At 52.0% G+C, this 25106-nt stretch overlaps 12 protein-coding genes across 12 annotated transcripts; 6 read left to right on the top strand and 6 right to left on the bottom strand.

Annotated features, from left to right (window-relative positions):
• Nucleotides 1-30: 30 nt before the first annotated feature.
• On the top strand, nucleotides 31-1137 carry CABS01_12294 (uncharacterized protein; the record flags this gene model as incomplete). Its single annotated transcript, XM_060545648.1, has 2 exons — nucleotides 31-244; nucleotides 329-1137. 2 exons carry the CDS (start codon nucleotides 31-33, stop codon nucleotides 1135-1137), a joined length of 1023 nt encoding a protein of 340 aa, XP_060396821.1.
• Nucleotides 1138-1591: 454 nt separating this feature from the next.
• CABS01_12293 (CFEM domain-containing protein) lies at nucleotides 1592-1927 on the bottom strand (the record flags this gene model as incomplete). Its single annotated transcript, XM_060545647.1, has 1 exon — nucleotides 1592-1927. One exon carries the CDS (start codon nucleotides 1925-1927, stop codon nucleotides 1592-1594), a length of 336 nt encoding a protein of 111 aa, XP_060396820.1.
• Nucleotides 1928-4228: 2301 nt separating this feature from the next.
• On the bottom strand, nucleotides 4229-5063 carry CABS01_12292 (uncharacterized protein; the record flags this gene model as incomplete). The annotated part of the gene is made up of 2 exons (XM_060545646.1): nucleotides 4229-4561; nucleotides 4644-5063. 2 exons carry the CDS (start codon nucleotides 5061-5063, stop codon nucleotides 4229-4231), a joined length of 753 nt encoding a protein of 250 aa, XP_060396819.1.
• A 1254-nt stretch (nucleotides 5064-6317) lies between these two features.
• CABS01_12291 (DnaJ domain-containing protein) lies at nucleotides 6318-7732 on the bottom strand (the record flags this gene model as incomplete). Its single annotated transcript, XM_060545645.1, has 2 exons — nucleotides 6318-7367; nucleotides 7439-7732. The coding sequence occupies 2 exons, from the start codon at nucleotides 7730-7732 to the stop codon at nucleotides 6318-6320; spliced, it is 1344 nt and encodes a 447-aa protein (XP_060396818.1).
• A 366-nt stretch (nucleotides 7733-8098) lies between these two features.
• On the top strand, nucleotides 8099-8551 carry CABS01_12290 (uncharacterized protein; the record flags this gene model as incomplete). The annotated part of the gene is made up of 3 exons (XM_060545644.1): nucleotides 8099-8153; nucleotides 8210-8386; nucleotides 8454-8551. The coding sequence occupies 3 exons, from the start codon at nucleotides 8099-8101 to the stop codon at nucleotides 8549-8551; spliced, it is 330 nt and encodes a 109-aa protein (XP_060396817.1).
• A 206-nt stretch (nucleotides 8552-8757) lies between these two features.
• CABS01_12289 (pre-mRNA-splicing factor slt-11) lies at nucleotides 8758-9877 on the bottom strand (the record flags this gene model as incomplete). The annotated part of the gene is made up of 2 exons (XM_060545643.1): nucleotides 8758-9777; nucleotides 9842-9877. 2 exons carry the CDS (start codon nucleotides 9875-9877, stop codon nucleotides 8758-8760), a joined length of 1056 nt encoding a protein of 351 aa, XP_060396816.1.
• A 1561-nt stretch (nucleotides 9878-11438) lies between these two features.
• CABS01_12288 (uncharacterized protein) lies at nucleotides 11439-12770 on the top strand (the record flags this gene model as incomplete). Its single annotated transcript, XM_060545642.1, has 4 exons — nucleotides 11439-11651; nucleotides 11726-11760; nucleotides 11815-12136; nucleotides 12195-12770. The coding sequence occupies 4 exons, from the start codon at nucleotides 11439-11441 to the stop codon at nucleotides 12768-12770; spliced, it is 1146 nt and encodes a 381-aa protein (XP_060396815.1).
• Nucleotides 12771-14213: 1443 nt separating this feature from the next.
• On the top strand, nucleotides 14214-15487 carry CABS01_12287 (transketolase; the record flags this gene model as incomplete). The annotated part of the gene is made up of 2 exons (XM_060545641.1): nucleotides 14214-14588; nucleotides 14729-15487. 2 exons carry the CDS (start codon nucleotides 14214-14216, stop codon nucleotides 15485-15487), a joined length of 1134 nt encoding a protein of 377 aa, XP_060396814.1.
• Nucleotides 15488-16422: 935 nt separating this feature from the next.
• Nucleotides 16423-20378, top strand: CABS01_12286 (DSHCT domain-containing protein; the record flags this gene model as incomplete). The annotated part of the gene is made up of 3 exons (XM_060545640.1): nucleotides 16423-16622; nucleotides 16683-19641; nucleotides 19698-20378. 3 exons carry the CDS (start codon nucleotides 16423-16425, stop codon nucleotides 20376-20378), a joined length of 3840 nt encoding a protein of 1279 aa, XP_060396813.1.
• A 298-nt stretch (nucleotides 20379-20676) lies between these two features.
• Nucleotides 20677-21515, bottom strand: CABS01_12285 (Snf7 family protein; the record flags this gene model as incomplete). The annotated part of the gene is made up of 4 exons (XM_060545639.1): nucleotides 20677-20949; nucleotides 21018-21233; nucleotides 21287-21364; nucleotides 21465-21515. 4 exons carry the CDS (start codon nucleotides 21513-21515, stop codon nucleotides 20677-20679), a joined length of 618 nt encoding a protein of 205 aa, XP_060396812.1.
• A 707-nt stretch (nucleotides 21516-22222) lies between these two features.
• Nucleotides 22223-22789, top strand: CABS01_12284 (uncharacterized protein; the record flags this gene model as incomplete). The annotated part of the gene is made up of 2 exons (XM_060545638.1): nucleotides 22223-22373; nucleotides 22443-22789. The coding sequence occupies 2 exons, from the start codon at nucleotides 22223-22225 to the stop codon at nucleotides 22787-22789; spliced, it is 498 nt and encodes a 165-aa protein (XP_060396811.1).
• Nucleotides 22790-24114: 1325 nt separating this feature from the next.
• CABS01_12283 (uncharacterized protein) lies at nucleotides 24115-24357 on the bottom strand (the record flags this gene model as incomplete). The annotated part of the gene is made up of 1 exon (XM_060545637.1): nucleotides 24115-24357. The coding sequence occupies one exon, from the start codon at nucleotides 24355-24357 to the stop codon at nucleotides 24115-24117; it is 243 nt and encodes an 80-aa protein (XP_060396810.1).
• Between the last annotated feature and the right edge of the window lie 749 nt (nucleotides 24358-25106).

Genomic DNA, 25106 nt, shown 5'->3' with positions numbered 1-25106 from the left:
GGTCTCGGTCGTGCCGGCGCTTGCGTAGCTATGGAGTCCAGATCTCTTCACTCGAAACCGTCGGAAGAGACTCTTATATCGCTCCTTCAACTAGACCCATCCCCAATCGAGACGCCACCGGCGGACGTTGATAAAGATCTTCCTCCTCTGCCTGAAGATGCCCTAGAGGATAGCATTGGCTCTCTCAGATCAACCTCTTCTGCGCCCGGATTAAGCGGCAGCGGTCACAGCGCTATCTTCTACCGTAAGTTGCCGAATGCGAATGCAGCGACAGAACCTGCTACCTTCAATTGCAAGTTGTATTGGCTAATGCGTACAAACGTTCTAGTAACACGGATCCAGAAGTTCTCTTCCTACCTAGTACCAGTTTTCACATCACTCCACGTCGTCAACACCTCGATAATACCACTGTTTGCGCGATCAGTCCCAGCTTCCGAGGCATACCTGCTACTTTCGAGGGAGATTTACCAAACATCTCTTACGGAGCCAATTCTCGTAGCGTTGCCCATCGTTGCACACATTGCCTCTGGATTCGCTCTCCGCCTAGTTCGCAGATCTCAGAACCTAAAGCGTTATGGAGGCAACACACCTGGCATGTACGCCTTGTATCGAGCCCAGACCGGCAAAACATCACGAACCTTGACCTACAATAGCGTCAACTCCGCTAGCAGGATATGGCCGTCCGTCAGCTACATATCTATCTCCGGCTACGTTTTCACGGTTCTTCTCGCTGCTCACGCGGGCATTAATCGGATCCTTCCCCTTCAAGTTGACGGCGATAGCTCGAACATTGGCTTGGGCTTCGTTTCGCATGGGTTTGCTCGACATCCCATCATCTCGTGGATTGCATACACCGGTCTTCTCGCAGTAGGCTGCGGACATATGATTTGGGGCGCAGCAAAATGGCTGGGCCTGGCGCCAACGGCTATGGGGTGGAGTGGTAGTGGACACAATGTGATAGACAAAAAGGTACGACGGCGGAAAAGAAGAGCGTGGTGGGCGCTTCACGGCGCCGCTGTGGCTGCGGCCGGCATCTGGGCCGCCGGCGGACTGGGAATAGTGGCAAGAGGTGGCCCTACGGACGGATGGATTGGGAAGATTTATGATGATATTTACAGCAAGATTCCACTTTTGTAACTTAGATCAGGAGATCAGTAGTTTACAGGATGCAAGATACCCAACCAACAGCAATATTCACAGCTAGCAACGCCAACTAACATAGACTGTAGGCCGCCGTAATATTTGTCTATTCACATTGATGCAAAGTGTAGCTAGTCATATGGCCAAGGGCATTTGACACTCCGCAGGCAAACAAGGTTGCCCAAAAACATAAGAGAAATGGATTTCATCTACCTAACTAACCAGCGCTATTGTACATATGTGTACGAAGATCATGGCCGCAACTTGTCAACAATACCAGCATCGAGAAAAAAATCCTTCCCAGACGTAGCTCCCCAACAACTCCCCTTACACTGTGCACGATTCTCATGCATACAGCACCATCTTAGGTTATAAAGCAAATCCGTAGCTTTGAAAGAGAGACCCGGTCGATACATGGCGGTTTGTATCAACGAGTCAACTCTGGAGGAGCCTAGTTCTTTCCCCCGTTGTTACCGCCGTTGTTGTTGCCGCCACCATTGTTTGTACCAGGGATGAAGCCACCGCCAGTGAGCTGTGGACAGGACTTCTGTGCAGCCTGAGCAGCCTTGATCAGGTCGTTCTGGTCTTTGCAGGCGCCGCTAACGCAGTTGACAAGTGAGTTGACATTGGCCTTTTGGCAGTAGCAATCCTTGATCTGATCTTGGGCGCAGCCACTCTTCTGGATGTCATCGTTGACACACTGCTTTGCGCAGTCGGGCACGTCAAGGCTGTCAGCAATGGCCATGCCGGCGGCGGCAGCGAGGATTGCGATGAATGATGTCTTCATTTTGAACAATGATGAATATGTTGAGAGACTATGTAGTGTAGTGAAGTCTGGGATGGTGTATATGGGAATTATCGAAGAGGCTCGTTGCGTTGTGACTGTAATGTGTGAATGGTAAAGGTCACATTCATCTCTGAGCGCGGTTGTGGTGAGCACTTATATATGTGGAACAGACAGGTATCATATCAGGAGTCTTTGGTGATTGTTCCTCTTCTCATCCTTTTGGTCTCCGCCCCTGACGTATGGTCTCGTTCCATCATCACGATCGTCGGCGATGGAACTTGGCATTGCCTTGTTCGTCACAACATGTTGATTGGACATCGGGAGAAGATGACCGCGCAATATGATCAACTAGGTTTTCGACGCTCTGCCGAGCAGGAGCACAGGAACGCAGGAGTGTAAGAGTGCGTTCCTAAAACCTAAATCACGAACTTGTTGGGACCGGGAGTACACTGCAATGGCCAGATCCCAACTTCTATACGCTTTGCTCCCTTTTCCCCGCCGACATAGCCTGCTAGTGCTGTTAATCAGCGCCCTAAGGATCTTCTGGGTTTGACAGTCAGCGCCCAATTACATCAATTGTTGTTTGGGAGAGGGTGGGTGTCGTTCTGGCGTTGATGCTGGAAAATATTCCAATGCCTAGCTTGCATGAAAGACTCTAAGTCATGGGACGAGCCGTTCGGCTGAGACACAGGCCTGCGTTTTGATCACTTCGAACCGTAAAGAGGGCTGTGACGTTACGTATGACGGCGTGGCCGGCAACTTCAAGACGCAGAGCCGCGTCAAAGCCACGCGCAAAGATGACTGAGCACCCAACGGCTGTGCTTCTATCTGAGCGTTCTTTGGTGGCTTCGCCGAATTCCTGTCAGGTAAGCGACCTTCGAGACGTTTTCCAAAGTCAGCATCACCGAAACGGATGTCACATTATGGGTTCTGTGCGATTCCCTGAGTATCATTCAGTCGTATAGGTAATCAACCCTGTGTGCTGGCCATCAGCCTCTTGCTGCCTATTTCGGGTTACTGCGTTGTCGTGGAGGTCCGGGTATTTTCAACAGAAATTTGTCTCTCGAAACGACATAGCCCTCACGTGCTGCAACCATGACCTTTCTGATGATGCTTCGTTTGGAGCCTTGGACGTTGCACAGCAAACTTGCGGAGTTTAGTGCTCGTGTCAAATATTCAGTACTGCCATATGTTGAGCTGCGTAGTTCCGTTCCTCATATATCAGATAAATGGCTAGGGTCGCTAAGTGGCCTGCCGAGCTTCGACATGTTGTACCGTCGCCAAGTCCGAGTTCATCAGTCGGGGGAAGTTAAACAGGGTTGAAGGATTGTTTTCTATTCCACCCCGTTGCTGTCCTGTTGGGCTTGTTGCTCCCTCTGAACACTGATCCTGGGCAAGGTGCCATGATTGTGGGGATCTAGAAACTGAAAGAGAGCATTCGGTCCAGCCCCTGATATTGCTCGCTTGGCTCGGACTGATAAGCTTGTCTTATCCCGGGCACAACATGGACCCGGTTCTGGAGTAGGAAACTATATCTAAGCCTTTTATCGGTGGCTCTGCATGGTTGGTGAATTCCCCGTGTAGGCAATAGCCGTCAGTTTGTTCACGGAATTAATCTTACTGGAAGCATATTTTCAACACTTACCTTACTGGGCTCGATGAAAGCCAGTAGGTGGATCTATCAGTGACATGTTGGTGGTGACATCACAGCCTACCGTCTACCTTGTCTAGATCTCTGTCATGGTCTGGACCATCGTCATCATCAAAAGTGAATCCCCTATGCGCGAGTGATGCTGTAAATAATGACTTGAAAGCCCAGGAAAGTTATGATGAGAAAGATGGACTAAATAAGAAAGATAGGCGCGGAATATGGAGTGGGAGACACTAGAACGTATCTATGTCGAAACATTGGCCGGGGAGACGTTGTTTTGAGATGGCAGCATGTGACTATAGAAATCGGCGTCACATTTACAGTTGCAATTTCTCTGTGGTTCTTCCTCCCATGCGAGAACAGGACGAGACTGCCCGGCCAGCAATGCTTAGCTCCACCCCCCTTGAGCCCGTTAAATAGCTCGATGCTATGCAGCTATTCAATGTGTGTAATGACAAGTATACCTTTGGAAAATTCGCTGTTATTGCCACTATAAGAGTATCTCGCAAACCGCAACCGCCAACACATGTGGAAGCCCCTGTACCCATCCGTCCCTTGGCGCCGATGAACCTCGCCTACCACGATCTCATTCGGTCGGTAGACATAGCGACCATAGCCAAGTCTTGTTCGGCATGTCTAGTCGATTACTCTTATCCACGCACTGAGCCTGAGCAGGGCCCCGGTCCACCATAGCTGTCCTTATCTCCCGTCTTTGTAAAGACGATGTCTGGATGGCCCTTCGGGCAGGACTCACTGTCGCTCGGGCCGTCGAAGCCGTGAATAATGGAACATGAAGGCGTCGATGAAATCTCTGGTATGTAAAGCCACCCATTGCAGCCGTCAGGAGTTCCAAGATGGCAGATTGTGCAGCAATCCTGAGCGCTTTTGGCCGGGTGCAGGTTGAACACCCAGCCGCCGCCACCCTCATCGATACCGATCCAGTTGACTTCTCGGATGAACTTGGACTTAACACACTCGGGAATCTATGATAAGTGGTCAGATACCGAAGAAAACATGGATCATCATACAAAATGGCATGGCTGGCGAGTGAGGCCTGCTGCTTACCGGCTTCAGAGTAGAGGATGGAGCTGGGGGCGAGGTCAGAGAGGTAGCCGTGGAAGAAGGTGACGATGATGTGGCGGTTGAAGTCGCAAGGTTCTCAGCGTTGCCTGGACCAGACGTGTGATTCTTGATGGACAGTGTGACCGTGAGAGGAACCACGATGGCGAGAGTAAGAAGGCCTATGCATATACCGATCATTGCCTTCCAGTTCCAAAGACGTGAGACTTTCTCAACACCGATAGTCGAGGCGGCATCATCACCCACATGGACCGAGTGAAGTATTTCGTTCTCCCTGGTGCCGTCATTACCGCCTTTGCCGATCCCGAGGTCTGTCATTGGAATGACAACGGCCTCAGGGGCTGAGTAGACCACTACTTGTGGCAGCGGATTATTGGTTTCCTCAACCCACTTGATGGTCGTCATGGTGGCTTGTCAGGGGAGGAATGCGACTGTGAAGGAGAGAGCGATGCGAAGGCAGGTGCGACTTCTGAGGAAGGCGAGTCTGGCGAGAACTGAAGATCGGCGCAGTGAATACAAGATGTAGAGGAACTAACAGTCCCTCTGGTCTGTCTGCTGTCGTCGCGAGAGACTTCTGTAGAAAAAAATGAGTGGTGTATGTTTGTTTGTCCGACGATGGAAGCACGGAAGGCGTGGTGTGGTAAATGACAAGCTTGTCCCGTGCGACTTTTACTACGAGGTGAACTTTGCGCCCGAACCGAAGAATACACAGCTAGGAATAAGTGCCAGGCCGTTCAGGAAAGTCGGTGAACAACGAACGAGATAGGTACCGGAGCATAAACGTCTACCTTTCCAAAACAACAAGAAGCACCCCCTAAAGGTCAGTGGCATCGCAGATCTAGTCTACCGGTCAACGTACGACTATCCGCCTTTTTATTACCACTATTACTATAACTACCACAGTACGCTTTCTAAAGCTTATTCCGTGTGGCATATGTATACAATAAGATATGGCAGTAATAGCAACAACAGTAGCAGCAGTAGCAGCTGTAGTAGGAGTAGGAACATGAACAATGGGATGGGTTATGGAGCTGCAAAGTATTGTGCCACTCACTTGTACACTATCTCTCTGCTGCCTCCAAGGCTAATTCCAAACTGATGCCTCGTTGTTAGTCTTTCCCAGCTCAAACATCATGGGAGGCGGGGGCTTCCGAGAGTTCTAGGATGCTGTGGCCTCACAGCACAAAGAAGAAGGAGCAAACAGGTAACCTTTTTGTTAGTCCACATACTTTCATTGGAACGCGAGACCCATATTCGGCGTCTGGTAGTTAGTTGAGGGGCAGTACTATGCGCTGATCGAGACAAGGTTGCTGACCTACCTTGTGGCAGCCTCCTTGAGAAGGCCGAATTTTCTTCCGACAATTGGCCAATGGACCGCCTCAACCATAAAAACAATGCCCAGTCCATGTCTATGTGGTAGGATATGACAGCCTGTATCGGAGACCTCTAGTTGAAAGTCAACTGGACCGAAGGCTGCGAGTAAAGATCTCGACTGAGCCAGTCCGACTCACAAGAACTGAGTTGTATAGGATCTCAAAATGAAACCGGGGAGTCATATATTGAAATCCGACATCCGATCATCTATTCTATTACGTCTAATCATGTTCTACGCCCAAACCAGGACAACTGTGTCGGAGCTCATCAAAACAAGAGTCTCCTTTACTGAGTCAAAGACTTGGCGTCACCATCCTTGAGCTTGCCAGCGCCGACCAATCTCTTGACCTCCTCGCTCCAGACACCCTTAATCTCATCAGCCACCTTAAGGCCGTTGAGCTTGCCAGCCAAAGCCGCAATCTCGTCAGGGTCGATCTGGCCCTGGACGAGCTCGACGTCACCGAGAACAGAGTCAATTGTAGCAGCGGAGGGCTCGCCAGAGGCAAAGTAGTTGGCGTCCTTGACCGAACCCTTGAGAACACGCTTGTTCTTCTTGACAGCGTTCTTTGCCGCCTCCTTGGCCTTCTTCGACTGCTCTCTGTCGACCTTAGCCTTCTCTTCTGCTTCCTTGGCAGCCTTCTCCTCGGCCTCCTTCTTGGCCTGAGCCTCCTCGAGGGCCTTCTTCTCGGCGGCCTCCTTTTCGAACTTCTTCTTGTTCTTGGCAGCGTTGGCCTCTTGTCTGAAACGCTTGATGCGCTCGTCGCTGGCCGAGCAGTCGTCAAGCAATTTGCGGAGACGAGCGTTGTCCTCAGCCTTCTTCTTCTTGCGGGCGTTAGCATTCTTGCGTTCCGTGTGGCGCTTCTGATCGCGGTTTTCGTTGTCGTCGGGGACATCCTCATCGAGATACTCGAAAGTTCTCCAACTATCAAAGTTATACCAGAAGTTGTAGAACTCCTCCACGTGCTCCTTGGAGGACTTGTCGTCACCAAAGGTCGGTACCGGCTGGGTTTTGGAGAAACGACCTTCAGCCTTGAAGACGTTGCTCCAGAGCTTGTAGAATGTGCTGCCACCCTTGGCCAGTTGCTTCTTGGTGGGGGGATCGACGTCGGCCTTCTCGTCGACTGAGTCGTACTGCTGACGCTTGGTGGGGTCCAGAAGAACCTCGGTGGCCTTCTGGATGCACTTGAAGAAGTTGTCGTCATCGACAATACCAGCAGCGGCCTTCTTGTCCGGGTGGTGCTTGAGAACCTTCTTGCGGTGGGCGCGCTTGATCTGATCCTCAGTGGCCTTCCAGCGATACTTGGTCAGACCCAGAACCTGGTAGTGGTCTTGGTTCTATGGGAGTCGGGAATCAGTCGTCGATCGCTACAGACGTAACATCTCGTATACGAGAGGCAGTCACTAACCTTCCAATCCTTGGCATCGCGCTGAAGCATCATGGGGTCCTCAGCCTCGCTAATTTCGCCATCGTCTTCATTCTCGACATTCTTAGTAGCCTCTTGAGCCTGGATACGATCATCCTCGGAGAAGGTGCGCTTGTGGCGGGCCCGGCGAGCGTGGGCAAGGAAGTGAGGGCCGACAGGCTCAAGGCTTCGCTGAGTGGCAGCAGAGACCTTGCCGACGGTCTTGAAGTCCTTCTCTGCGGACCATCCCTCGGGAACGACCGGGAGGACGTGGGGAACAACAATGGCGGAAGCCATTCTGATAGATGCGAATAAATTGGTGTATCGCAATCGATTCTTGTGCGTCTCGAAGAGCAAAGACGTCGTTGAATTCAAGAAAAAAATTACAGGAACGTGGGGTAGAGTTTTCTTTGGAGAAGGTGTGGGTGGCGCTAGGAAAAAGGGAGGGGGGGGGGGGCGTGTCCCTAAGATTCTCCGGATGCCGGGAGCATTTTTGTGTCGAATGCCTGAGCCGATGTCTATGAAGGTACGGAGTACCTGGTTCATGTTTAGAATATCACTTTTTGTTCTCTGCGAAACATATGCACCAGTCAGGCACCTTCCTCCCGAACTCATCATTGTCCTAAGCTTGTTGTTTTCCTCGACAGCTCCACTGCTTTTACTATGTCGCTGCCCGCTTACCGACACCTCTGGCGCGCGGCGCGAATCGCATTCAAGGGTTTGGATTTCTCTGGCTCGTTTGAGTATCTGTTATTGACGTTTCTTCTTTCGCAGGCGATGACCGAGTCCTCACAGCAGCGCAACAGCAGATACGGCAAGGTTTTAGAGATCAAGCAACACTCAAGCCGACAGACCCTTCCTACAGCTCCGCCATCCAGAAAGCTGAAGATATTGCTAAGATCCTAAGAGAAAATGTAGTTCAGGGAAAGCAGGATGATTCTCGTGTCTTCAGTAAGTTGCGGGCATTGATATACGGCCATAACCTGTGCTGCCTAGTATACTGACGAAGACTCTGCAGAGTTGCGCATTCATGAGGACACCGAACGTGGAGACAACGACTCGATTAAGATGGCCGGTGGCGGGTCGGCAACAATGGGCGGGTGTGGCTGCAGTTGAAGGGAAGACATCGAGGCAGGTGTGGCATATGAGAGATGCCTGTAATATTGTATAACAAAACTAATGTACAACAAAACCCTTGATACCCAGGCAGGTGGTATGAAGCCTTCCACTCCATCTCGATTTCCAGTCGTCAAACCCTGATGAAATCAATGACGCCTAAACTCCCTTGAGATGCTACCCGAGTTTCCTTGGTCCCTCACATCTCAGTCGCCCTGTAGACTAACATACTGTGCGCCATCGTCTGCGCCTGGCGGGGGTGCAACGACTGGTGCAGCTGGCGAGTGAGCGGCGTTTCCTACATCCGAGCGACCGGCAATCTGCCTCTTTACACCTCTGCCATCGGCTCCCCGCGCGTTCGCCTGCCCTCGTCGAGCGTCCATGAGCATCTGTGAACGCTGCTCCTTGTCCATCGTCCCGATTGCTTTGGGGACACCCCATCGCACACGCAACGGGCATCCTGCAATAACGGCACGACCCTGACATGATGCAGCAGCTTTCTCAGCCGCCTCTCTCGTTTCGTAGTTGACGAATGCGCAGTGTGACATATGGGAGCAAACCAGACTTTTGAGTCTGCCATGCGTTTTGAAGAAATCTCGGATCTTATGCTCAGGAAGGTCGTCCTCGATCCCGGTGATGAAGAGGGACATGATATTCTTGTCAGCCGGAGGCATCCAATCCTGTGGTCCAGGAGGCAACTGTGCAGCGCTTGGAAAAGCTTGCTTCGGCCTGCCCGGCCTCGCACCTAGAGCTATGGCAGCTCTCGAGTCTCTGGTTCGGATAGGTCCTGGCCCACCGACACCGGCGCCGACGGCTGGGTTGCCACCTAGTCCACCGCTTGAACCGGAGCCTTTCTGACCCTCGTCGTCGGGATTCTCGACGGCGCGGCCCTTTCGAAAGTACGGTTTACTTGCAGCCAATCTTCGCAGGAGTTCTCTAGCCTTTTCGTCCGTTTTTTCGTATTCTTCGACTCCCGCGCGACCTTCTTCAATGGCGAGTTCGTTATTTTGGGCAAAATATTCGCGGTTGATGTCGGACGATGGCCCCGGGGCTACCATCTTCAAGGCTGCATCGCGAACCACGATGGGCAGCCCAAAAGAAAGGTCCAGCATGCATGCCTGGCAACAGTTTTTGAGCCGCGCGCAGGTCAGGCAGATGTTTGTTCGCTTCTTTCGGCCGTGGGCTCGGTCAGCACTCCAGCTGAAGACAGTGAAAGGTCTCGTACACTACGACGGAGTGTTAGCAGAATGCTGAACGTTGAAAATAGAGTGGCGGGGAAGGTAGCAATACCAATTTGCACTCGGAGCCATAATCTTCTTTCAACATTTTGACGTAAGGATTCTCTGGTAGACAGTTTTCGCAAACAGAAGGGAAATCAGTCGATTCCCAGCCTGAGCGATTCAGGTCTTGTTTGATTTGTGGTGGCATGGCGCCTCGGGGTTCGCAGAGCTCTGCGACGAGTGCGGATCGTGACGTGAGGTGGCCGATGATACGGATCGTGAGATTTTTCAGTGTGGTGAGCGAAGAATCCTGATGTCGCTCGCGAAACTACGTAGGAATGAACGTCGAGCGCGGGCCCGACCGCGCAGGGTTCACTCATTACGGTGCCTACCTACACACTCCCCGCCACATTTCCTCACTCTAGTCTCCAGGTACCGATACGGAGTGCGTATCTAAAAGTGTGGCGTCGAGCTGCTATCAGTGCTCCACTTCCCGCCTCTTCACGTGATGTCCGCCACATTTGCAAACTCGCTGGGCCAGTCACCGAACATCTTATCTACATAGTATTCCTCGTGCACGTAAGGCTCATTCAGTACCTTAAGATACTTCAGTTATAGAGTTTTGACTGGACAACCTGGATTCAAGGCATCACGAGTACGAATAGTGCGTGCTGTGTATATTTGATTTACCAGAGACCGAGAAAGTTCCCGATCGATGATGCCCTCCTGGTCTGGTTGTGAAACCAGGGTAGACAGTCGTCTCCAAAACTCCGAAGATGCTCTTGAGCCGTAGAACGCATCAACAAGTACCTGAATCGACTGTCGACAAGACTGATTGATGGTACCTACCTGGATATCCGCGTATCGCTAGAACCAGGTAGGTGGCGGATGCTCAAGCCCAACCACACCAGGGAATAATCTGGAAGGTGCCTCAGAGGCTAAGACGTGTGTGCAAAGTGTGGCAGTCTATCAGATCGTGCTAGGTAGAAGAACCATAAGCTAAAAATCACTACCAACTGTTCGAATTCGTATTCGGATTGGATAGCCCCTGGCCGGTATGCATATGTTTCCCGCCTAGCCGTCGTCTCACCGCCTGCTCAACAAAGCAAGTACTCGAACCCTTTGCGCCCCTCGATTGGACAATTGCCAGAGATGGGACCCCTGGGGCCAGGTCTCTGTCAATTTGAACTCTGAAGATCCCTGCGACCACTAGGTAAATGGACATTGGACAACAGTCCGGCCTCGCGTTTTTCATCTCATTTTATTGCACCAGACTTTGCCTGGTGGCAGGTACTACCGTGCTACGGCCTGTCATTAGCTGTTGTAACGCCCAGGAACAGTGGACTGGGAGGACTAAGAGGGGGATGTTGGAAATTTGACACAGCCAAAACGAGACAATCTCGACCGTTGCCGCGTCCCTTCGACTCCTTTTTCCGCTTGATACTTTGTCACTACTGAAAAAGCCTACGCCCCCGCTCTCCCGAATACCAGCCCGATTGCCCGTCCTACCTTACCGATCTTGTTGTCCTGCGCTTTCAATTTATTCCTTCTCCTTCCTTCCCTCCTTCACCCTTCAGACCAAATACTTTACAGCCTTTCAGGTCTCCACCAAGTTTCTCTTCCTGCAAACAACTTTCCTACACGTTGTCTATTCACTACTCAACACAATGGTTACTTCAACAGCCTCTAACCTCGAGCGCGAGGACCATGCTCGCGATGCTCAATTCAATAAGGCACTGCACGGTACAAGTGCTCAGGCCACTGGTGGTCTTGCCGCCATGTTCAGCAAAGGCCGTGATGCGAAGCAGGCTGCCGTCGATGAGTACTTCAAGCACTGGGACAACAAGGCGGCAAAGGACGAAACTCCCGAGGAGCGCGCAGTATGCAACTCGACCTTTTCCCAGCCTTGAACCTATCTTTACTTGTCACGGATGCTGACCTTTGCTTGACATAGGCTCGTACAGCTGAATATGCGACCTTGACCAGACAGTACGCCCCCCCCCCCCCCTCCTGTACAAACACTAGCTAATTCTGGTTTTATAGCTACTACAACCTGGCGACCGACCTGTACGAGTATGGTTGGGGCCAGTCCTTCCACTTCTGCCGTTTCTCCCACGGCGAGCCCTTTTATCAGGCGATTGCCCGTCATGAGCACTACCTTGCCCACCAGATCGGAATCAAGGAGGGTATGAAGGTGCTTGACGTCGGATGTGGTGTTGGCGGACCTGCGCGCGAAATCGCAAAGTTCACTGGCTGCCACGTCACCGGTCTGAACAACAACGACTACCAAATCGATAGAGCTACTCACTACGCTGCGAAGGAGGGCCTGTCGAAGCAGCTTGAGTTCGTCAAGGGAGACTTCATGGTACGTGGTTGTTATAGTGATCAGATCCATATTCAAATGATTAACGTTGATCTTGCAGCAAATGTCTTTCCCCGATAACTCCTTCGATGCCGTCTACGCCATCGAGGCCACCGTCCACGCACCCAGTCTGGAGGGTATTTACAGCGAGATCTTCCGTGTTTTGAAGCCCGGTGGCGTCTTTGGTGTTTATGAGTGGTTGATGACGGACGAGTACGACAACGACAACCTGGCCCACCGTGAAATCCGCTTGGGCATCGAGCAGGGCGATGGTATTTCCAACATGTGTAAGGTCTCTGAGGGTCTGGCCGCCATGAAGACTGCCGGATTCGAGATGCTCCACCACGAGGATCTTGCTGACAGGCCCGACCCCATGCCATGGTACTGGCCCCTGTCGGGAGAGCTCAAGTACATCCAGTCCGTCTTTGACATTTTCACTATTGTTCGTATGACCAAGGTGGGACGATTCCTCATGCACAATGTAGTTGGTGGACTCGAGGCTCTCAAGATTGCCCCTGCCGGTACGAAGAAGACGGCCGACAGTCTGGCATGGGCTGGCGACTGCCTTGTTGCTGGTGGCAAAGAGCACTTGTTCACACCTATGTACTTGATGGTCGGAAAGAAGCCCGCCAACTAGGCGTCACTTTTGTACGCCTTGGATGCAGAGATGACGGCATAGACGGACACCAACGGAAAAAGATTAGAGGCTATGAATTTTTCTACTCGCTGTACGAGTGTTACACCAGTACTATAATTGTAATTAGGCAGCTGCAGCCAGACGGTTTTAACGACAATTCACGGTTGGCCATGATAGATAGGAAGTTAGGAAATGTGGGTGAGAGTTTTTCCAGAGGAAAATACGCTGGCCGATAAACTGGCAAAAGTGACTGGCTACTACACAATGTCACATAGACGTGAGTCCAAGACGAGAGTTCCACATGCACATGCTTATGGCAGACTATTGTTTGTCCATGTAGCCCCCATCGCTTCTCAGCTCACCATCTATGGAAGCGGGTCAAATATTGCATCAGGTTGCGTGCCGTAGGTAGCTATTGTGTACCGGCTGAGATTATGGATAAGGAGACTTGGGCTATCCTGCAAGGCAGTAGGTACATACGATAAATAGCAAGTTTAACGAATGATCCAGAGCCCATTACGGCAGGCCACATAAGAAAGACACTGCTCGAACCTTTTTATTCCTAACAGCCATGAACGAGGGTTGCGGATGATGGTGTCAGCTGTGCACATGATCACCATCACAGTTCTGGGTATTGCTCAAAGACTTTCTGTGGAACATGCATACCTATTGCCCAGACCACCTCATCGAGTCCCTTTTCGTTGATTCTCGCTCGGACCTAAGTGGCTCGCCGTTCGGATGGAAGCGGGTGGCACCGGGCGCATGGTACGCAGAAAGCGTTTGCTGAGTAGGAAGCTTATGGAGATCCGTGTCCGGCCGTCCCTCGAGGGGGAGCTTAAGCCCGACGCCGACAAAGGAGTACTTAGAAAGGCCGATGCAAACACTCCCGTTAGCTGGGCTAGCCAGGAGTAATGCCAAGAGTATCCGTATTAAAGCAAAAAATTTATGGAAGTGAGTCCTTAGGAAGCCAGCGGAGCTTATCGGGATTAAATCGGACCTGGGTTTGGGCGCAATTTGGATGGGGACTAATCGTTGAAATACAGCGTGATTGGCTCAGAAAAGTTACCCCCGATTATCTAATGCTCAAGAACACCGCTAATACTGAATAGGGCTAGCTCCCCGCCCGGGACCTCCCCAACGCTGTTGTCTGGCAGCTCGCCGCAATTCAACGGACTCAACGCCCATAGAGCTGAGCAAAAAAAAAAAAGGCTGCGAAATCCCTCGAGAGCTCCCCGTCGACTTTCTCATCCCTCTCACTTCGACGTCCAATTCTCGTCGTTGGCCATCGTCAACCCCACCACCCCGAGGTCACGTCTTGTCCATCCACGACATTTTTCTCCTCGTCTCCTCATTATCCAGATTCTCTTGGGATAACTAGCTTCTTTCGCGTTGCGACCTGTGCGTCTTTTCTACCATCCAATCCTCCCAAGACCAATATTCGCGATGTCCCGATTCCTCCGTCCCGCAGCACGCCTGGCGTCCTCTGCCAGAGCTGCCTCCCTCCGCACCTCCCCCATCTCTCAATTCGTTAGCCGGCCTGCTGCTTTCACCATCCAGTCACGGACATATGCCGACGCAAAGGGAACCAAGGACTACACTGTCCGAGAGGCCCTCAACGAGGCCCTCGCCGAGGAGCTTGAGGCCAATGACAAGGTCTTCGTTCTGGGTGAGGAGGTCGCTCAGTACAACGGCGCATATAAGGTCACAAAGGGTCTTCTGGACCGGTTCGGCGATAAGCGTGTCATCGATACACCCATCACCGAGAGCGGTTTCTGTGGTCTCGCCGTTGGCGCTGCCCTCAGCGGACTGCACCCTGTGGTAAGTTGCTTCCCCGGCAAGTCGATAAGGTCCATGGACTTTGAATTTGGCTATTCAAATATCCGAGCAACAACTCTCTAGCTCGAACTTATGGAATCAAGGTTTCGGTGGCCTGTGACTGACTCTTGTGTTTCCTCCAGTGCGAGTTCATGACCTTCAACTTCGCCATGCAAGCCATCGATCAGATCGTCAACTCCGCCGCTAAGACCCTCTACATGTCCGGTGGCATCCAGCCCTGTAACATCACTTTCCGCGGCCCCAATGGCTTCGCCTCTGGTGTTGCTGCGCAGCACTCTCAGGACTACTCAGCCTGGTACGGCAGCATTCCTGGTCTGAAGGTCGTCTCCCCTTGGAGTGCCGAGGACGCCAAGGGTCTGCTCAAGGCGGCCATCCGCGATCCCAACCCCGTCGTCGTTCTCGAGAACGAGCTCATGTACGGCCAGACTTTCCCCATGTCGGAGGCTGCCCAGAAGGATGACTTCGTTATTCCCTTCGGCAAGGCCAAGATCGAGCGCTCCGGCAAGGACTTGACCATTGTCACGCTCTCCCGATGCGTCGGCCAGGCTCTGGTTGCTGCTGAGAACTTGAAGAAGAACTACGGCGTCGATGTCGAGGTTATCAACCTGCGCTCCGTCAAGCCCTTGGACGTCGAGACCATTGTTCAGTCTGTCAAGAAGACCCACCGCCTGCTTTCCGTTGAGTCTGGATTCCCTGCCTACGGTGTCGGCTCAGAAATCCTGGCTGTGACGATGGAGTACGCCTTTGACTACCTTGATGCGCCCGCCCAGAGGGTCACTGGTGCCGACGTCCCTACCCCTTACGCGGCCGGCCTGGAAGAGATGGCTTTCCCTACTGAGCAGATCATTGAGAACTACGTCGCCAAGATGCTGCGTCTGTAAGAGAGTTGCGTGTTGTGGACGAGAGAGTACAGGCCTGGGCAAGCTGCCTCTTTGTGGCTTCCGAGGTGGAAGCTGATCTATAATGGCCCTTGGAGCTCGATAGACTTGGGGAAGAAGCTTGTACTTGTATGTTGCTTAGTTGTCATATATACGTCTCATACCCTGGGATTACAACTGTATGCGATGATCCATGCGCTATGGCATAAAGTAGTGAGTCCTTCGCCATTACGGAGTTCAACGTTGTCATGGCTGGGGCAGCCGATGTATGTCAGAGTGACGAAACAAAACATCCCTGGGCAAAATAGGTTCAGAGCCCAGGGACTGGGGAAATGAGGATACCATCTATGTGCGCCATCTATGGCCTGAAGCTATTCAGTGATGAAATAATTTGTCACAAAAACCCCAGGAGCCCGATGATAACTAATATGGAAATCGTAACCGCTTTATGGCAGAGACTCCTCCATGTGCGATCTTGACTGAAAGTCATCCATCAAAGCTGCCCATCTCGAGCGAAGGTTACCCAAAAGCCTTCCCTTAGAATCATGGCTATTTTGTGATGTCCCCAACTAAGGTATGTAACCATGCGGCCTTTCACCTCAGGTGCTCAAATATTTTGCCTTACCTAAGGGAAGGAGAGGTAGGAGGGGCACACAAATGGAGGTACCTGAGGTGTCAGGTTACAGTGCGGCCACCCCGCACAGCGTCATCAGTGACCACTGCAGTCTCGCCTATGGTTAAGGTACCGTACCGCCTAACTTCATCCCACATCAAGTCCCTTCTTCCTCCCATACCTACCCCAAGGTATACAAGCATTTGGCCTTTGTCAATGACAAGGTAGGTTAAGAGCCAATCTCATCGTCTCATCTCATCTGGCGTTCGTCTCGGCTCATTCTTTCGACAACGTTACGCAGCCCCCGCCGCTGATCGTCGTCAAGATGGCTTCCGACCTGGCTACGGCCATTCAAGGTCTCCATCTCGAGGACCTTCCCGACTCCAACATTGATGACATCTTATTTCAGCAACGGCCCAGCAAGCGCATCAAGCAAGAAACTTCAGAGCTGAAGACGAGTCTGGAGACTGACTTTCTCATGCCATACATGAAATTCTCACCTGAATGGCTCAATGGCCTGCAGCAGTATGCCCTTCAGACGCCAACAAATTCTGCCTTCCATATCCATTAGCTGATTTCTCCTAGGCGCTGGGATTGCCCCGTGGATTATACGGAACTTTTCAAGATTGGCAATCCTCAAACCAGGACTGTGACTCGCTTTGAACGGCACGGTCTTGAGGGCAGAGTGAGTGGCTACCGAAACGTTACCGTGCCTGCCAACAGCGCTACCGCCAAGAATTCGACCTCATTTCTTCGCAAGCCCGCCAATAGGGCTGATTTCGTCCGTGGAGCTGCCGGATTTTTCCCCTTCGCACCTGGTGGTCTTGATGGAATCGAGGCAACCGCCGCACTCGAGGACCAGGTTCACCGGTCTGGAGGCGGAGAGGCTACAGCTGCATCAAATAACAAGCTGGAGCGGGTTATTAAGCTTGGTACCGAGGGCGGGCTACTTGAGATTGCGCCTGGACTGAGTAGAGGATTCAATTTCGATCAAAAGAAGCCAGATGAGGACGAAGCCAGGGCGATTGAGCAAGAGCTGGGCCAAGAACCAGAACAACCCCCAGGGACCGACGAAGCAGACGGCGAAGCGCAGACAAATGGCGATAAGCTGAATGAGATTGAGTCCGAGGACGAAGAAGATAGCGAGGATATCGACGCTATTCTGCCTGTCGAGTTCCCCGCTCTCGAACCTCATGGTGCCTTAGCCGCATCGAGTGCAAGGAAGGCCGGCCGAGAGTGGGCTCACATGGTTGATATTAACAGGGACATCACCAACTTCAGAGAATTGGTGCCCGATATGGCAAGAGATTGGCCCTTTGAGCTCGATACTTTCCAGAAGGAAGCCATTTATCATCTCGAGAGCGGTGATTCTGTCTTCGTCGCCGCACACACATCAGCCGGTAAAACCGTTGTTGCCGAATACGCCATTGCCCTCGCAACGAAGCACATGACCAAGGCTATATATACGTCCCCAATCAAGGCCCTGAGCAACCAGAAGTTCCGAGATTTCCGTCAAACATTCGACGAGGTCGGCATCCTGACGGGTGACGTTCAAATCAACCCGGAGGCCAGTTGCCTGATTATGACAACGGAGATTCTAAGAAGCATGCTCTACCGTGGAGCCGATCTCATCCGAGACGTCGAGTTCGTCATTTTTGACGAGGTACACTACGTCAACGATTTTGAGCGCGGCGTCGTTTGGGAAGAAGTCATCATCATGCTTCCCGAACATGTAACACTCATCCTTCTCTCGGCAACGGTTCCCAATACTTATGAGTTTGCCTCCTGGGTTGGACGCACTAAGCAAAAGGATATCTACGTCATCTCAACACCAAAGCGACCTATCCCATTGGAACACTACTTATGGGCTGGCAAGAACATCCACAAAATCGTTGACTCCGACAAGAAATTCATCGAGAAGGGTTGGAAGGAGGCCAATTCGGCGATTCAGGGCAAAGAGAGGACCAAGGCCCCCGAGCCCGTTAACGCGCCCCGCGGCGGTGGTGGTCAGAGAGGTGGCCAGAGAGGAGGATCCCAGCGCGGCGGGCAGCGAGGGGGTCAGCGTGGCGGTGGTCCTCAGCAAAGAGGCCGTGGTGGAGCGCCGCGCGCTAATCACAACCCGGGTCACATGGGACGAACAGGTCGTCAGGGTGGGTTTACCTCTGCAGCCCAAGACAAGAACCTCTGGGTTCATCTGGTTCAGTTCCTCAAGAAGTCGAACCTTCTGCCTTCTTGCATATTTGTCTTCTCAAAGAAGCGGTGCGAGGAAAATGCCGATGCACTCAGTAACCAGGACTTCTGCACAGCGACTGAGAAGAGTGCCATTCACATGACTATCGAGAAGTCCGTTGCCAGACTTAAGCCCGAGGATCGGGCTCTGCCACAGATTATCAGACTCCGTGAGCTTCTGTCCCGAGGTATTGCGGTTCATCATGGAGGGCTGTTGCCAATCGTCAAAGAGATTGTCGAGATACTCTTTGCCCAAACACTTGTCAAGGTACTTTTCGCCACGGAGACTTTCGCCATGGGACTCAATCTACCGACTAGAACAGTCGTTTTCTCCGGATACCGTAAACACGACGGCCATTCCTTCAGAAATCTGCTTCCTGGCGAATATACACAGATGGCTGGCCGAGCAGGTCGCCGTGGCTTGGACACAGTCGGCTCGGTTATCGTCGTTCCGCCGGGCGGGGACGAAGCTCCTCCCGTTGCCGACCTTCAGAAAATGATTCTAGGAGAGCCGTCGAAGCTCAGATCCCAGTTTCGTCTCACTTACAACATGATTCTTAACCTACTCCGAGTCGAGGCTCTCAAGATTGAAGAGATGATCAAGCGTAGCTTCTCGGAACATGCTACCCAGCAGCTGCTACCTGAGCATGAGAAAGCAGTTAAGATTTCGGAGGCCGACTTAGCCAAGATCAAACGAGACTCATGTAGCGTATGCGACGTGTCTATGGACGAGTGCCACCAAGCGTCAGAGGACTACAAGCAACTCACCGGGGAAGTTTACAAGTCTCTCATGGGTATTCCCATCGGTCGCAAGATGTTCAGCCAGGCCCGCTTGATCGTTTACAACAGGGACGGTATTCGCACACCCGGCATCTTGCTGTCGGACGGCGCAAGTGACAAGGGGCAAGGTGGACCTACTTTACATGTTTGCGAGATCAGGCTCATGAGGGAGACCCGTGATTCGACAGACCTTCTGCCGTTCATCCCGGCCTTCCGCAAGTACTTGACACCGCTACCGCAGGCGAAGAAGCACATGCGGATTAAGACCCTGCAGGTCCCTCTGAGTGATGTTGAATGTTTGACGAGGTACGTCACCAAGGGCATTGTGCCAGAAATTTTCCAGGGCGGGGAGAAGTACGCAAAGGCAAAGGACAGACTCCATGCGCTGTGCCGGTCGTGGGATGATCTTTGGGACGAGATGGACCTCTCCAAGATAAAGAACCTCTCATTTCAAGAGGTGATGAAGAAGAGAAAGGATGCAGAAGGCGTTGCCTCATCCTCGCCTGCTCTTTCTTGTCCTCAATTCTTGAAGCATGTAAGTTGAGTTATGGCCGACTTGAGAGGAAATTCAATCGCTGACATTGATTATAGTTTGCCATGTGCCATGATCAGTGGCTTATCAAGGAACACATCTCTCAGCTCCGGCAATCCCTCTCAGACCAGAACCTACAACTTCTGCCAGACTACGAACAGCGCATCCAAGTGCTTAAACAGCTCCAATTCATTGACGAAAGCGCCAGGATACTGCTGAAGGGAAAGGTTGCCTGCGAAATTCACTCGGGCGATGAACTCGTTTTGACAGAGTTGATCTTGGACAATGTGCTCGCCGACTATGAACCAGCCGAAATCGCTGCCTTGCTTTCGGCGTTTGTTTTCCAGGAAAAGACGGACACACAACCAAATCTTACGGGCAACCTCGAGCGTGGCAAAGATACCATCATTGCTATCAGCGAGAAGGTCAACGAAGTCCAGACGCTGCACCAAGTTATACAGTCTGCAGATGATTCGAATGACTTTATTTCTCGGCCTCGCTTCGGTCTGATGGAAGTTGTTTACGAATGGGCGCGAGGTATGAGCTTCAAGAACATTACTGATCTGACCGATGTCCTGGAAGGAACTATTGTGCGGACTATCACGCGTCTGGACGAGACATGTCGTGAGGTCAAGAACGCCGCTCGCATCATTGGAGACCCGGAATTATACCAGAAGATGCAGACAGCTCAAGAGATGATCAAGCGCGATATCACGGCAGTTGCCAGTCTGTATATGTAGACCTTGTTTTGCATGTGAGCAGCAAGCACACGCTTGGTTTTTCGCTCGATATTGATGGGAGCTGGTCCAGTTTAGTTTAGTTTAGTTTAGGAATTAAACAAAGTGGTCATCTTTTCAGCCGCCTCACTTTCGCTTCGAAATTTGACTTTGCGCCAGAGGTTCGTTCAAGACCTGTTACTCTTCCCAATACGAAATGTGTTGTGCGCGTGCCCACGCCCGGTATAACGCCTAGTTCCCTATGTGCCAAACGAGTGAAGCCATCCCACCATGCTCAAATCAACGCTATTCCACCCTAAACTCAAGCCCTCAGCGCACGTAGTCGCTGCTGCAACGCATCTTCCTCCTCTGCAGTAGGCTCGGCAGACACAAGCTCTTCCTTAGCCGGTGCCGCACTGTTGAGTTCAGCATTGAGCTGCACTCCAGCGTCATCGGCCAGCTTGCCCAGCAGCTCGTGTACAGCATCATCAGACACTTGTGCACTGGTAGTCTGCGAGATGGCGTCCTGATAGATGCCGTTTGAAACTGCATACTCTTCGTTCTGTTGCTTGAATTGCTCGAGTGTGACGAGGGTCTGGTAGCAGGCAGTTAGGAAGACAAGTCACGACAACAAATTTCATAGCTCACGGCTCGGTGACATACCTTCTCGGGGTTCATGTTCTTCTGTGCCACAGACATAGTACGAGATGATTGACCCATCATGTGCGTCATGCGATTCATGGAATTATTGGCTTGAATTTGCGCGGCAGAGAGCTCAGCCATGTCAGCCATCTGGTCCATCTGTTGAGCCAAGGCCTGCTTGGACAGAAGCATTTTGGCCTTTTGGTAGGCTTTTGCCGTCTCCCCCTTCTTGAGCAGCTGTGCGATTCAGTGTCAGCAGGTTCGGATGCTTTCATCATTCGACAACGTACATCTTGAATCTGCTTCTTCAATATAGGGTCTTGTTTAGCGGCCTTTTGCGCTTCTCTCCGGGCTTGCTTCGCTTGGAACTGAGTGCCGGTTAGTTTACAGGTGTCGCGAGGATCCGCGAGTATCCCAAGCTTGCGCAGGTGGAATAAGTCTGGAACTTGGGCGGACATCTCGACATACTCGTGCCTGGAATTCGACCTGCATGTCGCGAGCAAGTGCGCGGTTCGACATCGTGACTATTTGCCTATCGGGTCTGAAGTCGGAGACAAACGTAGCGGCGGGGTCTCTAGTGAGGGGTTATCTTGAGTCGGCGGGCGGTCGGAAGCGTATGACAAGCGGTATTTCGATGGTTTCGGGGGGTTCTTTGTTTGGATGCGTATGTCTGAAGGTGCGTAGCGAGGCTTGGGTGATGTTGTGCAAAAGTGACAGCAAGTGTTTGTAGTGTAAAGGATAGCCAGACATCAAGCAGTAGAGCCGGACCCCCAGGCGTCACCTGTATACGCTGCCTTTGACCAACCCATATTCGGACCCCGACAATCAGCCCAGGTGTGACCGGCTGGCTCACGCTCGCTGATGACGCAATGGGGACCGGTAGTGCACCGCCCTACCAGCCACATTCTCCCCGCCACATGCGCCATGTGGCCTACCTTATCCCAACTGCGAAAAGCCAGGTCGTAAGTCGTCGTCAATACCGGTACCAGACATCAGTACAGACATAATTTACCTGATGTTAACCTCGTGGCCGGCCCTTTGATGTCCCGAAGTCCAAGATGTCACGACTCACTGGAAGGTCAAATGCCCCGCCTCTCGGATTGTAGGAATCCTGTGTTATCAGGGTATTATTACCCCTCAAACGAACTCCCAGGGTGCAATAGGATTTGATTACACAATTTCATCATTCGGCTCCTCCTCATCAAAAATTCGTATCGCGAAACAGAATGGCTACGCGAGCGAGAATGAATGTGCAAACATTCCCGCGGCCACCTCTGTTAGAGAAGATATCTCGTCACTTACGAATTGTGTGGAACGGCTTAGTGATTGCGGAAACTCGAGATGCCTATTGGGTTCTGGAGACACATCACCCCCCAAGTTCGTCACAAACCCGACCTGTATAAGTGTCAGAATGTGTAGCAGTGATCCAATTGACACAAATAACAGCGTACTATTTACCACCAGCGGCTTTGAAGGTACCGCTTACCCCGACCCGTCGAAGCACGTACTGCGAGTGGAAAGGTGGAGCTACGTATTATACAATCACGGCTCCTAAACCGTCGTCTGGGACATTGCCTGAGGTGATCTCTAATCGAATCTGGTCTTACGAATCACCAACACCCGGGTTCGAGGCGATTAAGGGCTACTTATCATTTTATGCTGACCCGTGGAGTTGCTTCGTCGACGACGAGGCAGTTCAGCCACAGCCGGGCGACTTTTACGGAGGATGGGTGACTTCAGAGATCGATGGGATCGTAAAGGGAGCTCATGGCAACTGGGACCCTGTGGTGTAATATTCAAACAACAGTTTTGACGGAGGCGAGTCGGTTGTGGTGGACGGAGACATCGGCATCGGGTGCACTCATTGCCCGGAGTCTTCATGTAGGCTGAGGGTGCAATGACAAGGTTACCTGCCGGTCGTAACCTTGGTAGCCGACTATTCATGTCCATAAGTCCCAGCTTGCTCGTCGTGTTGTTCCAGCACACGGCCAGTAACTCCGGAAGATGCCTCTTTCGTATCGCTTGATTTCTTCCAGGTATTCAACTCGTTGCAGATGTGAAGGTTCAAGCAGATTGCTCAGTCCTTGTCACGAACTCGTAGGCCCAGATCAAGCATTCACTCCGACATAGGCAGTCAAAGCTCAAGCTGGATTCCCAGCACTGATCAAGTTTAGTGGCAAGTCTGTGGAACCTAAGAGCTCCGTGTACATCCAGTCTGGTTTAATATGGTCGTGTGACACTGAGCTATAACGAAACAAACATCCGTAGAGTTACAGCTCCGTTCCTGTATATTCTTTCTTTGTTCGACTTTGGCTATGGGTCAGATAGGTCGAGATTGTGAACGCTGCTCTCAGAGGAGTTGAAGCGGCATCGCCCCCCCCCCCCCCCTCCCCTGCGAGAGCTCCTGTATCAATCAGGGAACATTTGAGCCACAACGTTTTGATAGATGAATATGCAATCTGAGGCCATCGATAGCGACAACAAGATTGTAATGAAGCAAGACCACAAAGACTCCGTAAATTGCGGGCGGGCCGATACATTCGTGCAGCGAGTCAACGACAATGGGCAGGCGGCGACTTTTGAGGCTTGTCCACTGTCATCAGAATAACCTTGAGCCAAGCTCGTGCACTTAGGCACATACGGAGTAGTTGCTGGATCACCCGGGAAGGCTTGGGAGGACGTGATAGGGTTTAATGTCTTCGACTGTCGAAGGTTGAATACTGAGTAGGGGTCTCACACTATGTTGCAAGATTCAAACTACACACACCATTCATCTGCTGTCAGGTCCAAAGCAACGGTCCCCCCAGACTTGTACTCATCCAGCAAAGCATCTGAAGACTGCTGACAGGTGAGGTCTACCAGCAGAGACCGGCCCGAGGACAACTTGTCGTGACACAAAGTAGACAATGCGTGGAGAGCGAGGATGCACGACGTGCCAGGTAGTGCGACGAGTAAGTGCCTCTGAGTTGCGAACTGCCTAGAGTCTAATCCGCTAACTCATTAATTTGGATCGGACCATCCGGGTAGGTTGGAGCTTCGAGGCCGTTTACACTTTCGGGGCAATACATACTTGTAGAGGTACTCGTAACCGAGTCGCGTTCTGGAACCCTGAGTCTCATTAGATGGCCAGTGCTACGGATCTGCGGCATTCTCTACCCCTGGATCGCCTCGGGAAGCCAGGGATTGTGGTAAAGTGTGGCTCGGTGGCACCATAGTATGTACTCCGTAAGGGCGGTTGGCGCATCTTGGTACGTGAGCTGGCGAGCCAATAGCACCACAGGAAGTGAGTTGAGAGGACCCCTCTCCAGGAAACGACGGCAGGCATATAGGCTCCACTGACAAGAGACAAGACGCGCGACATTAGATGCCTTTAGACTCCCTTGCTGAGAAAGCTCTCCCTGTGAAGCGGCGGATGAAGAAAAGCATAACAGGACACGAATCTTGGCTGTAGTACGGGTAATAGATGGCGATGAAATTCGCAAGCCGCAACCCACATTGCTGGACCCAACCAACCGGAACGTTTCATGGGTGGCCAGAGAGCCTTCAGCCCAGTTCCCCGTGCCAGGTGTACATGACGGAACTCTTTTGTGACTCAAGATCAGCCGTCCGTATGTGCTCCGTACCCAACGTAATCAATTCAATCCCATCTGAGTCGGGGCGTCGTTGTGGCACCGAGTTCCAACTCAGGAGGAGAGCCAGGATGCCGCCATTTTGAGGCTTGCTTGCCTAGTTAGTTCCCAGTCATCATCCGAAAGGTACCTACTCCTACGAGAATCATCTCTCGAATCGGATCTAATAATAAACGCGTCGACCTGGTGGGCATTGGTCAGAGATTTGGAAGTTGGAGTTGAGGTTCAGCCCCCAAGGCCCGTGGCCCCCCATTGCCCCCCTCCTACCGTAATACTAATGGAGTCCAACGAGTAACTTCCCTAGGACCCGAGTGGCTGAGGTTAGGACCTCCAGGTACCACCCACCACGTCCACGGACTGAGCCCACAAGTGAGGAGGGAGACTGGCGTGTTGGATAGCTGCTTCTGCCGGGGAGCAACGGGTGGCTAACTTTAGCAGCAGCGGCGGCGGCGCAATGGCTGAACGCGTATGTGCTCCATGT

Source organism: Colletotrichum abscissum (genome assembly GCF_030869225.1).
Source record: "Colletotrichum abscissum strain IMI 504890 chromosome Unknown Scaffold_36.1, whole genome shotgun sequence".
Lineage (NCBI taxonomy): Eukaryota > Fungi > Ascomycota > Sordariomycetes > Glomerellales > Glomerellaceae > Colletotrichum > Colletotrichum abscissum.
This window is presented reverse-complemented; position numbering and strand designations above follow the sequence as displayed.